The 12812-nt window shown below is 42.5% G+C and overlaps 1 protein-coding gene across 4 annotated transcripts in view; it reads left to right on the plus strand.

Annotated features, from left to right (window-relative positions):
• Positions 1-392: 392 nt before the first annotated feature.
• pex5la (peroxisomal biogenesis factor 5-like a) overlaps positions 393-12812 on the plus strand; it is a 116034-nt gene continuing 103614 nt past the window's right edge. For all 4 annotated transcript variants that reach the window (XM_017698095.2, XM_017698094.2, XM_017698096.2 and 1 more), the window contains exon 1: positions 393-752. In XM_017698095.2, coding sequence (XP_017553584.1) covers positions 732-752 — 21 coding nt within the window. In that variant the 5' untranslated portion in view covers positions 393-731. The remainder of the gene's footprint in view (positions 753-12812) is intronic.

Genomic DNA, 12812 nt, shown 5'->3' on the forward strand with positions numbered 1-12812 from the left:
CACCCGTATTCAGACGAAGCCCCGCCTTCTTCGTTGGGATTGGCTAGTAGCTCATTCGTATGAATGAATATGAACTACCAGTCAACCCCAGAGCAGAGAATGGGATCCTGGCTTCTACATGATTAAATCTAATCGAGATTCCCGCTGCTGAAGTGTAGTAAAAGCACAGAGGCACATCACTGGAGAAAAATATTATTATTATTATTATCGTTAATAATAAAATGTATAATTCAAATATAATAAACGTGCTAATAACCACAATGTGTGTAGCTGGCCAACATTTACTATTTTTCCCAGATTTAAGCCTGAACTGCCAGCCAATCGCAGCTCAGGGGGGCGGGGTTTGTCACAAAACAGGTGGAGAAACAGAAAATCACGCTGATAAAGGAGACGGTATGAGCTCCGAGGCGCCACAGCAACTCCTCCAGAAGCAGCAGGAGGGGCAGGGACTCACAGCAGAGCCATGAACCGGGACATCTGCCGTGTTTAATGGCACGAAGAGCAAGTCGGATGGCCGCACACATCCTCCTCAGCTTAACCGAGACCACTTTGTTTTGGAGACTGTGACTGAAAGCTGTTTGGGTTTGGTCGAGCTGAGTGTTCTGTCTGAACCTTACCTTACTTTACTTTCTGGACACTTTTTGCGCGAATGAGCTTCATATGCTGCTGTCTCTGGCGCTCAGCTAGCTGACTGGCATCCTTTAGTCCGGGGGATCTTCGATCAGCTCAATATGTACCAGGGGCATCTGCAGGTAAGAGTCTTTTTTCCGTTTAAAAAGGTTTACAGTGTTCACATTTGCTCTGCACTGCATGCTGCTCGGGATGATTTGAGGATGACATGGCGATGTTTTCTCACAAACGGTGAACGGTTATGTGAAAAGTTGCCCAAAAGTAGCCTGCAAACACACGCTTGTCTGTTACTGCACGTCAGCGGCGGTTGTTTTATTCCCACCCGTATTCCGTCAAAGTCCGCCTTCGTGCGCGCTCATTGGCTAGTGTTGTCACTCGCTTGTGCTGGAATTGGCTACTAGTTCACATCCACTTGCAATTAACCAATAGTTGGATGGCCCTCGAGTACGAACAACTAGCCAATCCTAGCACAGGAGGGCGGGGCATGTACGAATACGGGTGTAAATAAATGACGCGCGTTACCCTAAGTTTCCTGGTTCTCGTGTGGCTTTAAGAGCACTGACTGCACTGAGCTTGGCTGCAGAAGGTCCAGTTTAGTACATTTTCATCTGATAGTATGTTTTCATGTTATTAAATCCATCCATCTCATATAACTGACCTGTACTCTTTTATTGTACCAGATCAGGCTGCAAAAGCTGTCTTAAACCCCGGTGTTCAGAGAAGCTCCAGCTTTACTGGATGAAATGCCAGTGTAAGCAACTTAGAAAGTCTGCTTACCTGTATTTAAGATGTGGCCTAAATATTTTGGTACACTTCATATGAAGAAGTTTAAGCTTGGCAAATAACATTCTTTATATGTTTTCTGCTGAGTTTTGATGAAAGTTGTGAGGAAGAATGCAAGCGAGCGCTGTTCATTTAAGCAGGGAGGCATGGTCCTCAAGCTTTTTACATCATTCAAGCTACGAATTTTAAAAAATGGCATCGTTATGGCAAATATATAAACATATATACATTCTGAGTGTGTGTTTTCCTGAGATATCAATGTAACTGTAGCTTTGTTTACCTATTTTTACACTTGAATTGCTGTATGTAAGCTGTAGCCTTCTGACATTGCCCCCTCCTCCTCTTGTCAGACCAAATTTGCACCCCTGGGTATGCAGCAAAATCTCCAGAGTTGAATCTCTCTTACAGTGTTCATTTGCGTCCAGCTGGAAAGTCTAGCTCAGCATTTTCCCAAACAGGTCCTTACGGACCCCCAGCTGAACCACATTTTTGCTCTATCTGAGCTCCAGAGGATTCCTGAAGGCTGGATTAGACATTCTTGTAGGTGTTAATTCAGTGCTGATCAGGGTTGATATGCACAGCCCACCTATACATTCATTAGTTATATTAGACTTAATTGCTTAATAATTGCTCAGAATAATGCTTAAATAACTGTATCTTACAGCTACTACCTTGTCAAGTAATCATTGCCTAAAGAACTGCTGTTCTTAATCTCTTATTTATAAGGATCACTCACAGCGCATTCTGAAATTAATACTCCGGCTTCAGCACCACTGGCTTCTGTTATGAGAGCATATCAAGTTGACGGGTTTGCTGTTCTTTTACTAAGTGCAGGGAAAGATGCTGAAAATATTGCCTGTGATTATCAACCTGCTACAGCTGCAATAGACAGAGATTAGGTTGAGAAACAAAGGCAACCACAAAAAACAACAATAACAATAAGAATCCTTAAAGCTTCTATAAGCTCTATAAACAGACAACCTCAAGACTTCCACTTTAGATGCTATGGATCCATATAAATGATCACGAGTAGAATAATAATAATAATAATAATACAATGTGACCTTTAATAATTGACAAATGCAGTTGTTCATTCATTGTGCTTTAAAGAACCTATATGAAACAATGCTGCTTGAAAGCAGAACAGGTTCCCCTACAGGGCTCAGCTGATGAATCCTGATGTGTTTCTACCTGTTGGTGCGCTGAATTATAACCATGGTGTAATAAAAGTTGCATTGTTATTCAGTTGATACGCTTTGTCTGAAACTCAGACACGTGAATAGCTCTGTCAGCATGTGCAATGGAGGTAACCCAACACCTTCTAGAGGCTCAAATAAACCTATTCATATCTTTCATTGACCATGTTAAAGCTTTAATTTCATTCAGTGGAGAGTGAGCGAGACTAAGCTATCACGTTTTCCCTGTCAGGTAAAGATTTAATTCAGGAGGAAATGTTCTCTTCATGAAAACCAGATGTTTTATCTGTCCTTCATGGATCTCTCCACGGCTGTGCCTTCTCTAAACAGATGCACTTATCTTGACAGTGATGGCTCATTCTTCCTTGAAGCAGTCTCTAAGTATATGCTTATCACTATTGAGCTCTACTGTTTGTGAGAATGTGCCGGAAGATGGGGATTTCTCTTCAGCTATTGTATTTACTTTGCAGGCTTATACGAACCCTATTTAACTAATGATTATGTACATATAGTACAGCGCTACACTGATCAGTTGGTTTTTAACCCCATCAACAAATTGTATTTAAAGACCATTTTTTATGCAGTATGTGTTACGATTCATAAAGACAGTGAAGTTCATGGATGATGACTACTCATATAAGGAAACATGAATTTCCAGTTTTTCAGTAGGATCACAAGATTGCAGATTCATAGGATTTGTCATTAAGCTCATGTGGAGAGTTGTAAGCTTTAACACTAGGCCGGTCACTGTTATAACACATTGTATGATTGCTGTTAGTTGAGCTGACCACAGCTGATAGCTTCACAATCCTCATAAACAGTATGTGAATTGGGGCATTTTTAGCAGCTGGGCTAAGGTGGGTACATGTACAAACCCTATTCCAAAACAGTGGGACCGTACACGTTTACAAACAATGGTTCTTCTAGGGTTCTTTAGTAAAGAAAATGATTCCATATAGAACCATAAATACTCAAAGAAACCTTAATGTACCATACTTTTTAAAAAAAATGTAAGTAAAATGCAAATAAAAAAGCAGTGATTAACAATCCTTTTTCACATGTATTGAATTCAAAACAGTACAAAGGCAAGATATTTAATGTGCAAACTTATTGACTTTATTATTTTTGTTTGTGTATATATATATACTTTTTCAGAGTACCCAGCCTTCTTAGAGTCCTTGGGAAGGGTGCTTGAAAGTGCTCCTCCTGGAGACTCTATTGTCGTACTGTGGGACTTTAACGCTCACGTGGGCAATGACAGTTTGACCTGGAGAGGTGTGATTGGGAGGAATGGCCTCTATGATCTGAACCTGAGTGGTGTTCAGTTTTTGGGCTTCTATGCAAACCACAGTTTGTCCATAACAAACACCATGTTTGAACACAAGGATGTCCATAAGTGCACATGGCACCAGGACACCCTAGGCCGCAGTTCAATGATTGACTTTGTAGTCGTGTCATCGGACTTGCGGCCATGTCTTTTGGACACTCAGGTGCTGAACTGTCAACTGATCACCACCTGGTGGTGAGTTGGATCAGGTGGTGGGGGAAGATGCTGGTCAGACCAGGCAAGCCCAAACGTATAGTGAGGGTTCGCTGGGAACGTCTGGCAGAAGAACCTGTCAGATTGATCTTCAACTCACACCTCCATCAGAACTTTGACCAGATATCAGGGGAGGTGAGGGACATTGACACAGAATGGGCCATGTTCCGCTCCTCCATTGTTGAAGCGGCTGACTGTAGCTGTGGTCGCAAGGTAGTTGGTGCCTGCCGGGGCGGTAATCCTCGAACCCGGTGGTGGACACCCCAGGTGAGAGATGCCGTCAAGCTGAAGAAGGAGTCCTACCGGTCATGGTTGGCCTGTAGGACAACAGAGGCAGCTGGCAGGTATCGACAGGCCAAGCGATCTGCGGCTTCAGTCGTTGCCAAGGCAAAAACCCGTGTGTGGGAGGAGTTTGGTGAGGCCTTGGAAAGTGACTTTAAGTTGGCTCCGAAAAGATTCTGGCAAACCCGTCAGGCGATTCAGAAGGGGAAAGCAGTGTGCCACTAGCACTGTATATAGTGGAGATGGTGTGCTGCTGACTTCGACTGAAGATGTCGGTGGAAGGAATACTTTGAGGACCTTCTCAATCCCACCGATACATTCTCCAGTGAGGAGGCAGAGTCTGGGGACATGGGAATAGGCTTGTCCATTACTGAAGCTGAAGTCGCTAAGGTAGTTAAGAAGCTCCTTGGTGGCAAGGCTCCAGGGGTGGATGAGATCCGCCCTGAGTTCCTCAAGGCTCTGGATGTTGTGGGGCTGTCTTGGCTGACACGCCTTTTCAATATTGCGTGGACATCCGGGGCAGTGCCACTGGATTGGCAGACTGGAGTGGTGGTGCCTCTTTTTAAAAAAGGGGAGCGGAGGGTGTGTTCCAACTACAGGGGAATCACACTCCTCAGCCTCCCTGGTAAGGTCTATGCAGGGGTACTGGAGAAGAGAGTCTTTGCTACGAGCCATTCAGGCCATGTACAAACAAAGCTGGAGTTTGGTTTGCATAGTCAGACTCGTTCCCAGTGAGAGTTGGACTCCGTCAGGGCTGCCCTTTGTCACCGATTCTATTCATAATTTTTATAGAAAGAATTTCTAGGTGCAGTCAGGAGATGGAGGGTGTCTGGTTTGGTGACCTCAGGGTCACATCGCTGCTGTTTGCAGATGATGTGGTCCTATTGGGGACATCAGGCCACGAACTTCAGCTTTCGCTGGATCGATTTGCAGCCGAGTGTGAAGCGGCCAGGATGAGAATCAGTACCTCTAAATCCGAGACCATGGTTCTCAGGCGGAAAAGGGCGGAGAGCCCTCTCTGGGTCGGGGATAGGCTCTTGCCTCAAGTGGAGGAGTTCAAGTATCTCAGGGTCTTGTTCACGAGTGATGGTACAAAGGAGCGCGAGATTGACAGGCGGATTGGTGCTGGGTCAGCAGTGATGCGGGCCCTTTACCGGTCTGTTGTGGTAAAAAAAGAGCTGAGCCATAAGGCAAGGCTCTCGATTTACCAGTAGATCTACATTCCCACCCTCACCTATGGTCATGAGCTTTGGGTAATGACCGAAAGAATAAGATTGCGAATACAAGCAGCCAAAATGAGTTTCCTCCGCAGGGTGTCTGGACTCTCCCTTAGAGATGGGGTGAGAAGTTCGGTCATCCGGGAGGGATTTGGAGTAGAGCCGCTGCTTCTTCACGTTGAGAGGAGCCAACTGAGGTGGTTCGCGCATTTGCTTAGGATGCGTCCTGGACGCCTCCCTCGGGAGGTGTCACAGGCAAGTCCACCTGGGAGGAGACCCCGGGGAAGACCCAGGACACGCTGGCGTGACTATATCGCCCAGCTGGCCTGGGAGCGCCTCAGAATCCCCCTTGGAAAGCTAGTGGAAGTGGCTGGGGAAAGGGAGGTCTGGGCCTCATTGCTTAGGATGGATGGATGGATACTTTTTCATGAAGCACAATATTCAACAGCAGAGACCCCGACGTGTTTAGGGTCATCGTTGTTTGCTCCGAAATGTGTATGTTCTCCTTAACATTAATAGTGCCTTCACAGATGTGTAGGTTATCCATGTCATTGGCTGTCACAGATCACAAACCCAGTAGTTGCTGGCTTTTAAACTTTGCATTGGTAAAAGAGTCCTTTTCTTCTTTGGCCTGGAGAACATTACATCCATCATTTCCCAAAACAGTTTGACAGGTAGTTGTTCTTAAACTGTTGAAATGTTTTGTCAATGTTCAGCCATGACTCAACCTTACTCATAAAGGATATATTACATTATTATGTATCCACGCATGATTGCTTATATTGTTTAAGATATCTTTGGAACATTTCACAGTGCTCCAAGTCTTAAATTGACCTGTCCCACCTTTTTTGAAACATGTTGCAGGCTTTTACTAAGTACAGGGAAAGATGCTGAAAATATTACCTGTGATTATCAACCTGCTACAGGTGCAATAGACAGAGATTAGGTTGAGAAACAAAGGCAACCACAAAAAACAACAATAACAATAAGAATCCTTAAAGCTTCTATAAGCTCTATAAACAGACAACCTCAAGACTTCCACTTCAGATGCTATGGATCCATATAAATGATCACGAGTAGAATAATAATAATAATAATAATACAATGTGACCTTTAATAATTGACAAATGCAGTTGTTCATTTATTGTGCTTTAAAGAACCTATATGAAACAATGCTGCTTGAAAGCAGAACAGGTTCCCCTACAGGGCTCAGCTGATGAATCCTGATGTGTTTCTACCTGTTGGTGCGCTGAATTATAACCATGGTGTAATAAAAGTTGCATTGTTATTCAGTTGATACGCTTTGTCTGAAACTCAGACACGTGAATAGCTCTGTCAGCATGTGCAATGGAGGTAACCCAACACCTTCTAGAGGCTCAAATAAACCTATTCATATCTTTCATTGACCATGTTAAAGCTTTAATTTCATTCAGTGGAAACCCAGTAGTTCACAAACCCAGTAGTTGCTGGCTTTTAAACTTTGCATTGGTAAAAGAGTCCTTTTCTTCTTTGGCCTGGAGAACATTACATCCATCATTTCCCAAAACAGTTTGACAGGTAGACTCAAGAGGCACAGCATGCATTTCAATTTTGAATGATCTTTAGCACACAGCAGTATTTGTTTGTTGTTGACAAATGTCAGCTATTTTGCATAGTAGAGACTTAATATACATTTGCAGTTGCAGTGATGAACAGTGTTTGCTGACAAGGGTTTCTGAAATTTCCCTGAGCCCAAGTGTTATATTCATTACAGGTTATTGACATTTAGTACTGGTTTTTGGCCCTGCTTTGAATGTTGTTCTTAAACTGTTGAAATGTTTTGTCAATGTTGAGCCATGACTCAACCTTACTCATAAAGGATTTATTACATTATTATGTATCCACGCATGATTGTTTAAGATGCCTTTGGAACATTTCACAGTGCTCCTAGTCTTAAATTGACCTGTCCCACCTTTTTTGAAACATGTTACAGGCATCAGTTTCAGAATGAGTGTATATTTACAAAAAAAAAACAATGCATGTCAAAAGGTAAAACATTAAGTAGCTTATCTTTATACTGTTCTCATTTAAATAAAGGTCAAAGTGCATGTAAGTGCTGAATTTTATATCATTGCAACCGCAGTGAAAACCATCCATACTTGTTCCTAACTGTTGACATTTTGTTTACATGCTGACAGATCATCACCAGCACAGCTCTAATAAACATCTGCTTAACCTAACACACCCAGAGGCATTGGAAATCATTATTTCCCCCTGATCATGTTCTCTTTTGAACTTCCTCCCTTTGTGTTGGAAGTTCTGTTTTTTTAAACTCCAGAGATTAAATAAAATATTAACATACTAGTCATCAGAGCAAAGTATGTACATCGTGTTTATATTGAACAAAAAAGCCATTACAGCAGGCTGGTCACTCATGCTTGCATGATCAGAAGCTTGAGATACAGTATAAGAGTTCATGGTTCATCATTTCCTGGAACATAGGGCTTAAAAAGCTTTGGTGCATGGTGAGTTGATCAGGTGGTGGTAATTTAATCACAGTGATTTTAGAATGTTAGAATTGATCCTAATGTATTATTGTAAAGTTCAGAAAGTTTGTAGAGACTTGCTCATCCAATACTTCTTCTAAAATCAGGGGCATTTACAGAACGTTTGTCCACCTTTGCTGCAGAAACAGCCTCTTCTGGGAAGGTTTTCTGTTAGAGGTTGGAACATTGCTTTGAGGATTGCATTCAGCCACAAGAGCGTTAGTGTGGTCAGGTGCTTATGTTGGCTGTTTAGCTCTAGATCACAAAGTCCCCTTCAACCAACCACAGAAATACAAAGAAATAGTTGGTGCTCCATAACTCCAGAGAATGCATGTCTCTAGAGCCCAATGCTGGGAGGATTTAAACCCCTCTACTAAAAGCTTGGTGTTGGGCATGGTGACCTAAGGCTCATGTGTCTCAGCAATGGGTGCTGAATTCACCCATTTGTAGAGGCATATGGATACTTTTGGACATACAGTATATATTTTTTACCCAAAATAAATTTCTTAGACTATTTTGTAAGTAGACTGGTGACCTGTCCAGGGTATTTCTCTCCTTCTACCCAGTGACCGGTGACCCAGATAATGTTAAACAACAAAATGCCTAATTTTTATTTGCACATATTGGGCGAATACTCATCTGTGGTGCTTTCAGAACCAGCACTAATTACTTTACGATTACTTTACAACAGCGGCTGCTTACTGTAGTGATTTGGCCGTCGGGGCATAAGTGATTAAATTTGCTGCCAAAGCACTGCTCTGAGTTGGCTGAGGCAGTTAAGTCTGGTCATCAGAAGTGGTCGGAGAGCAGCTATCTGTGTGAGTAATCTCTCTATCTGACTCCTGGCATCGCTGGCATGCTCCAAGCTGTCTGGCAGAGATAAGGCATCTTATGGAACTCCAGCAGAAAGCACCATCTCTGCTAATCCCTTTTCATTTTGCCTAATTAGTTTAAGCATGTATTAAATATTTTATATTGCATTCTTAAACATATTTCTGTTCCTCATATTGTAGTTAATGTAGGGTCCATTTGGAGCACTCAATTTTCTTGTGCCAGAACCAACTACCAGAAAACTAATCTTCGTGCATCCACCATACTGTTTCTCACAAGCTGTTCTCTTATAGAAACCACAGATATGATCATTTAGTGAATAGACTGAACAGTTTGAAGCCTGTATAATTATTTCTCCCCATAATAGTTGCAAATGGCACTCTGTAAAAACCTCACTGTGAATTTGCAGCATGTGTCTCTCTGAATATCTCTGAACTCAAGAGATGTGCTAAGGATACACTCCTCTCAAACTTCTGTAGCCTTGCATGCCATGAGGAGACATTTTCCCCGCACTGCACAGTGCATTCTGCTTCAATAGCCTCGTATGCATGGGGCCGCTTGGCTCTTACATGTTGGCTTTAACTGCTCTGGCTAGGAAAATGATGGAGCAAGTGGCTCATGCTAGGGAGAAAAGCAGCAGTCCATCTGCGGCCCTCGCCTTCAGCTAAACTCACGGAAACAGCTGGACGTGCGTCAGAACATATGCAAGAAATGCATTACTTGACTGAAATGTGAAATTTCCACATGAATAAAATGCGCACTATATGTCCAAAAGTTTAACTCCTGTTCATCCATGGTTTCCAAGCATAGTAATAGGCTGTGGCGAACCATAACTAATAAAGCTGAGTCTTCAATTTGAGCCATAAACTCAAAAAGTCAAAATATAAAGAGAAAAATAATATGATGATAACCCCAACCTCTGCTATGTTCCTGTCGGATTCTAGTAGTTTGTTAGCGCTAAGGTGAAAATGATTTGCATGAACATTTGTTGGTCATTCCAGATTAAACACAGACATTTAAAGCCCTAAAAAGACATTCTATATTTTCCTTGACGCTTGTAACAGATATATTAGCAGTAGGGGTAGGGAAATATTGATTCTTAGATGCATTGCGGACATGGACGACGCTGAATCGATTCACAAATGTGGACAAATAGATTTTCTAAATTTTAATTGATGCTGTAATGTTGATGGAACACAAAAGGCGTAACATGGAAGTGCGGAAGTGTAGCGCCCGTCAGTCTGTGGTGACACACTACATTAAAAGCTAGAGAAACCCAAATGTTAATAAGAGTCATTTTGTCCTTTCAACAAAAATCAAACAAGCCTAGGAGCAACAACATTTATATCCATTTTACCGTCTTGGCTGTAAATATGTTTCAGTATGGACTAATGTCCTAGTGTAGGCTAAAAATATAATATAAACAAAAACACAGACGGCGGCACGGTGGCGTGGTGGGTAGCGCTGTCGCCTCACAGCGAGGAGGGCCTGGGTTCGATTCCCCGGCCGGGTGACCGGGGTCCTCTCTGTGTGGAGTTTGCATGTTCTCCCCGTGTCTGCGTGGGTTTCCTCCGGGTTCTCCGGTTTCCTCCCACAGTCCAAAGACATGCAGTCAGGCCAATTGGATGTGCTAAATTGCCCCTAGGTGTGACTGTCTGTGTCTGTCTGTCTGCCCTGCGATGGACTGGCGACCCATCCAGGGTGTATCCTGCCTTCCGCCCGAAGACTGCTGGGATAGGCTCCAGCACCCCCTGCGACCCTGACGGAGAAGCGGCTTAGAAAATGGATGGATGGAAAACACAGACTTACATTTCTCTGATTCAAGCTTTAGCTGCTTTTGTTGCATCACCAGCTGGAAACATTTCCACAAAAGTAGAACAGTTTCTTGTAAAATGTCTCAATGTTCAACTTTTTACAAGGCTGAAGTCGCTTCTTGTTTGCCAGCTTCTTGTTCAAATGTTCCCTTTCCACCTTATTTTGCATCTGAGGCACCACAATGTAACTACTGCAGGTGGAGTGGGAAAATTCTAGCAGGAAACTGACTTCAGTTTCACCTTTTTTAGTGCTTCACAGTTTCTCGTTGCAGATTAAATGTATCAGGAAACCAGCTGGAGTGATTATAAATGCAAATAAGTCTATTTGTCTCCAAATTATCGATGTTCGTCTTAAATCTTTCTCTTTGCCTTTTCCTTAGCTACTAGCTAGGTAAACTAGCAGTTATAGGCTACATTAATTCTAGTGTTCAAGACCATTTATTGTTAAAACTGTGAGAATGATCAGCTGAGCTTTATTTTACTGCAAAGGAGGATTATTTTATTTTTGCCTAGAACACTAATTCTGATGTGGACCTGGACAAGAGCCAGACTATATGCAAGTTGCGTCACGCTAAACAAAAATAATTTGGAAACACGGCAAATGTGAGAAACCATATTACACATTCCCACCCAATTTCCATCTGGTTGTACTTGCTGCCAACCTGAGGACCATTGAGCAAGTGTTGTCAAAGCTTCCATCCAACTCGGAAGTGAATTACAAACTCTATCACAACTTTTATCGCCACGGATTTCTGTCTGTACTCAGGTGTTGAGACCCAGGGCTTTTGCACTATGTTACACACTTTGGAGGCGAGATACAGCATCCCGTCTCAAAGATATTTTACTGGCACGCCACCTCACACAGTGAGAAAAAAGACATCCTGTATAGAAAAAAAGATGCATCAAGATGCGTCGATAATCGTTTTATAATCACATCACAGCCTCTGAATTAGGGATGGGGAGATTCACCGATTCACATCGGTGATTCGGCACACATGTCTGCGATTCGCCTGCACCGGTAGATTCAACGTGCATCGGGTTTAATTTGTGGGCGAATTTACGGTGCATCTCCTCTAGCCTTTTTGCATCGGCAAATACCATGGTTAAATCGGGTGTTTTGTTTTCCAGTATCTATTCGTTATTCTAACGTATTTTCAGAGGCAACATATTTTTTATTTTTATTGATTTCTTTTTTTTTTCGAGGGAACATAAATGCACCCTCGTGTCCTCAGGTACTGACGTACACAACAAAGATGGAGGGAAACGAGAGCATTAGCAACGACAAAGAGATATTTAACGCACCAAAAAAGACACACAAATCAAACGTGTGGCAATATTTCGGGTTTTTTAAGCGAGGTGGTCAATTTGACAAGACGCACGCAATCTGCAAACAATGCCGTGGGACTATCAAATACGTTAGTAGCACAACGAACCTGGCGACACACATGAAAAGACGGCACGGTGTGGACGTCTCTGCGGCCGCTACCCCCTCGTTTTCTTCGGATCCTGCTGAAACACGAGCCACACTGAGCAGTAGCACAGGAGGTGACGGGTCTATCGCAAGTTTATTTAGGCAAAACACGCCCCAACTCAGTCAGTCAACTATCTGAAACCTTGTGTAGCAGTTCAGTCTAGCAGACAGTATGTGTTGCAGATCATAATTTTCACTGTGCACATTGTTAATACAGTACTTTTGAAAACTGTTCATCTTATGTTTTATACGTTTTGTATAAATATAGATGGAGAATATAACTGAATAATTCAGTTGAATAAATTAATGCTCTGTCTGAATATACTGAATTATGCATTTTTTTATATTATGTATTGGTTTTGCTCCATTGAAAACAGCCAGATGCATTCATCCATTAAATTGTTAGAGTAAAGTAGAGTTGTGCTATTGAGTTAAGAAAACTGATGGGTCAGGCCAATACATCCTCAAACCTCAACTAACTGTATCGATTGATCACTTATCAAACCGAATCCTCATATAATTA

Source organism: Pygocentrus nattereri, chromosome 26, assembly GCF_015220715.1.
Source record: "Pygocentrus nattereri isolate fPygNat1 chromosome 26, fPygNat1.pri, whole genome shotgun sequence".
NCBI classification, from domain to species: Eukaryota; Metazoa; Chordata; class Actinopteri; order Characiformes; family Serrasalmidae; genus Pygocentrus; species Pygocentrus nattereri.